General features: G+C 72.0%; 1 protein-coding gene across 1 annotated transcript in view; it reads right to left on the bottom strand.

Moving 5' to 3' along the window:
• Positions 1 to 679, bottom strand: part of VDBG_07477 (predicted protein) — a gene marked incomplete at both ends in the record, with an annotated part of 4419 nt that overhangs the window by 554 nt on the left and 3186 nt on the right. Inside the window, one exon of the mRNA XM_003001972.1 lies at positions 3 to 595. Within this exon, the coding sequence (XP_003002018.1) occupies positions 3 to 595 (593 nt within the window). The remainder of the gene's footprint in view (positions 1 to 2; positions 596 to 679) is intronic.

Genomic DNA, 679 nt, shown 5'->3' with positions numbered 1-679 from the left:
ACCTCGACGTCGAGGCCTCGCTCCACAGGTTCCGCATCTACACGGCCGGCGCACCGGCCGACATGACGCGTGACGACGTGCGCATCCGCTAACGGTGCCTGCGGTGCGAGGGGGACGTCAAGACGCAGTGCCCCGCGTGCGACGAGGCCGGCTACTGCTCCGAGGGCTGCCGCGCCGACGACGAGGCGTTCCACGCCGACGTGTGCGGCCTTCGGGAGGCCATGGCGGAGGGCACGCGGCCCTCGGCGGCGCACCGCCCTGCTGATCTGCTTCGCGCCCGACGACGCGACGCCCGTCTTCCTCTGGGTCAAGACGCACTTTGACGAGACCAACGGCAACCTGTCGTTCCTCTTCGACGACGACAGCCTCGTCACGGCGTGGGCGGAGAGGCACGGCCTCGCGACCCGCACGTGGATGGTGCCCATCGCGGCGCAGCGCTTCCTCTTCCCGCACCCGCTGGGCCACGGCGTCGGCCTCGTCGGCGCGACGCCGCCCCACGACGACGCCAGCCCGCGCGACATCAAACTGGGCGGTGCAGTCGCTGGGCAGGCCGGGCCACGTGACGCCCGTCTTTCGGCCCCGTGCTCGCCTTTGCCTACGCCACGACGAGCGCGGCAGCTTCGTCGCCGTAGCTTGACGCCGCGCTTGCGCGACCTCACGCACGCGTCGACGCCGTGCT

This window comes from Verticillium alfalfae, genomic scaffold, assembly GCF_000150825.1.
Source record: "Verticillium alfalfae VaMs.102 supercont1.10 genomic scaffold, whole genome shotgun sequence".
NCBI classification, from domain to species: Eukaryota; Fungi; Ascomycota; class Sordariomycetes; order Glomerellales; family Plectosphaerellaceae; genus Verticillium; species Verticillium alfalfae.
This window is presented reverse-complemented; position numbering and strand designations above follow the sequence as displayed.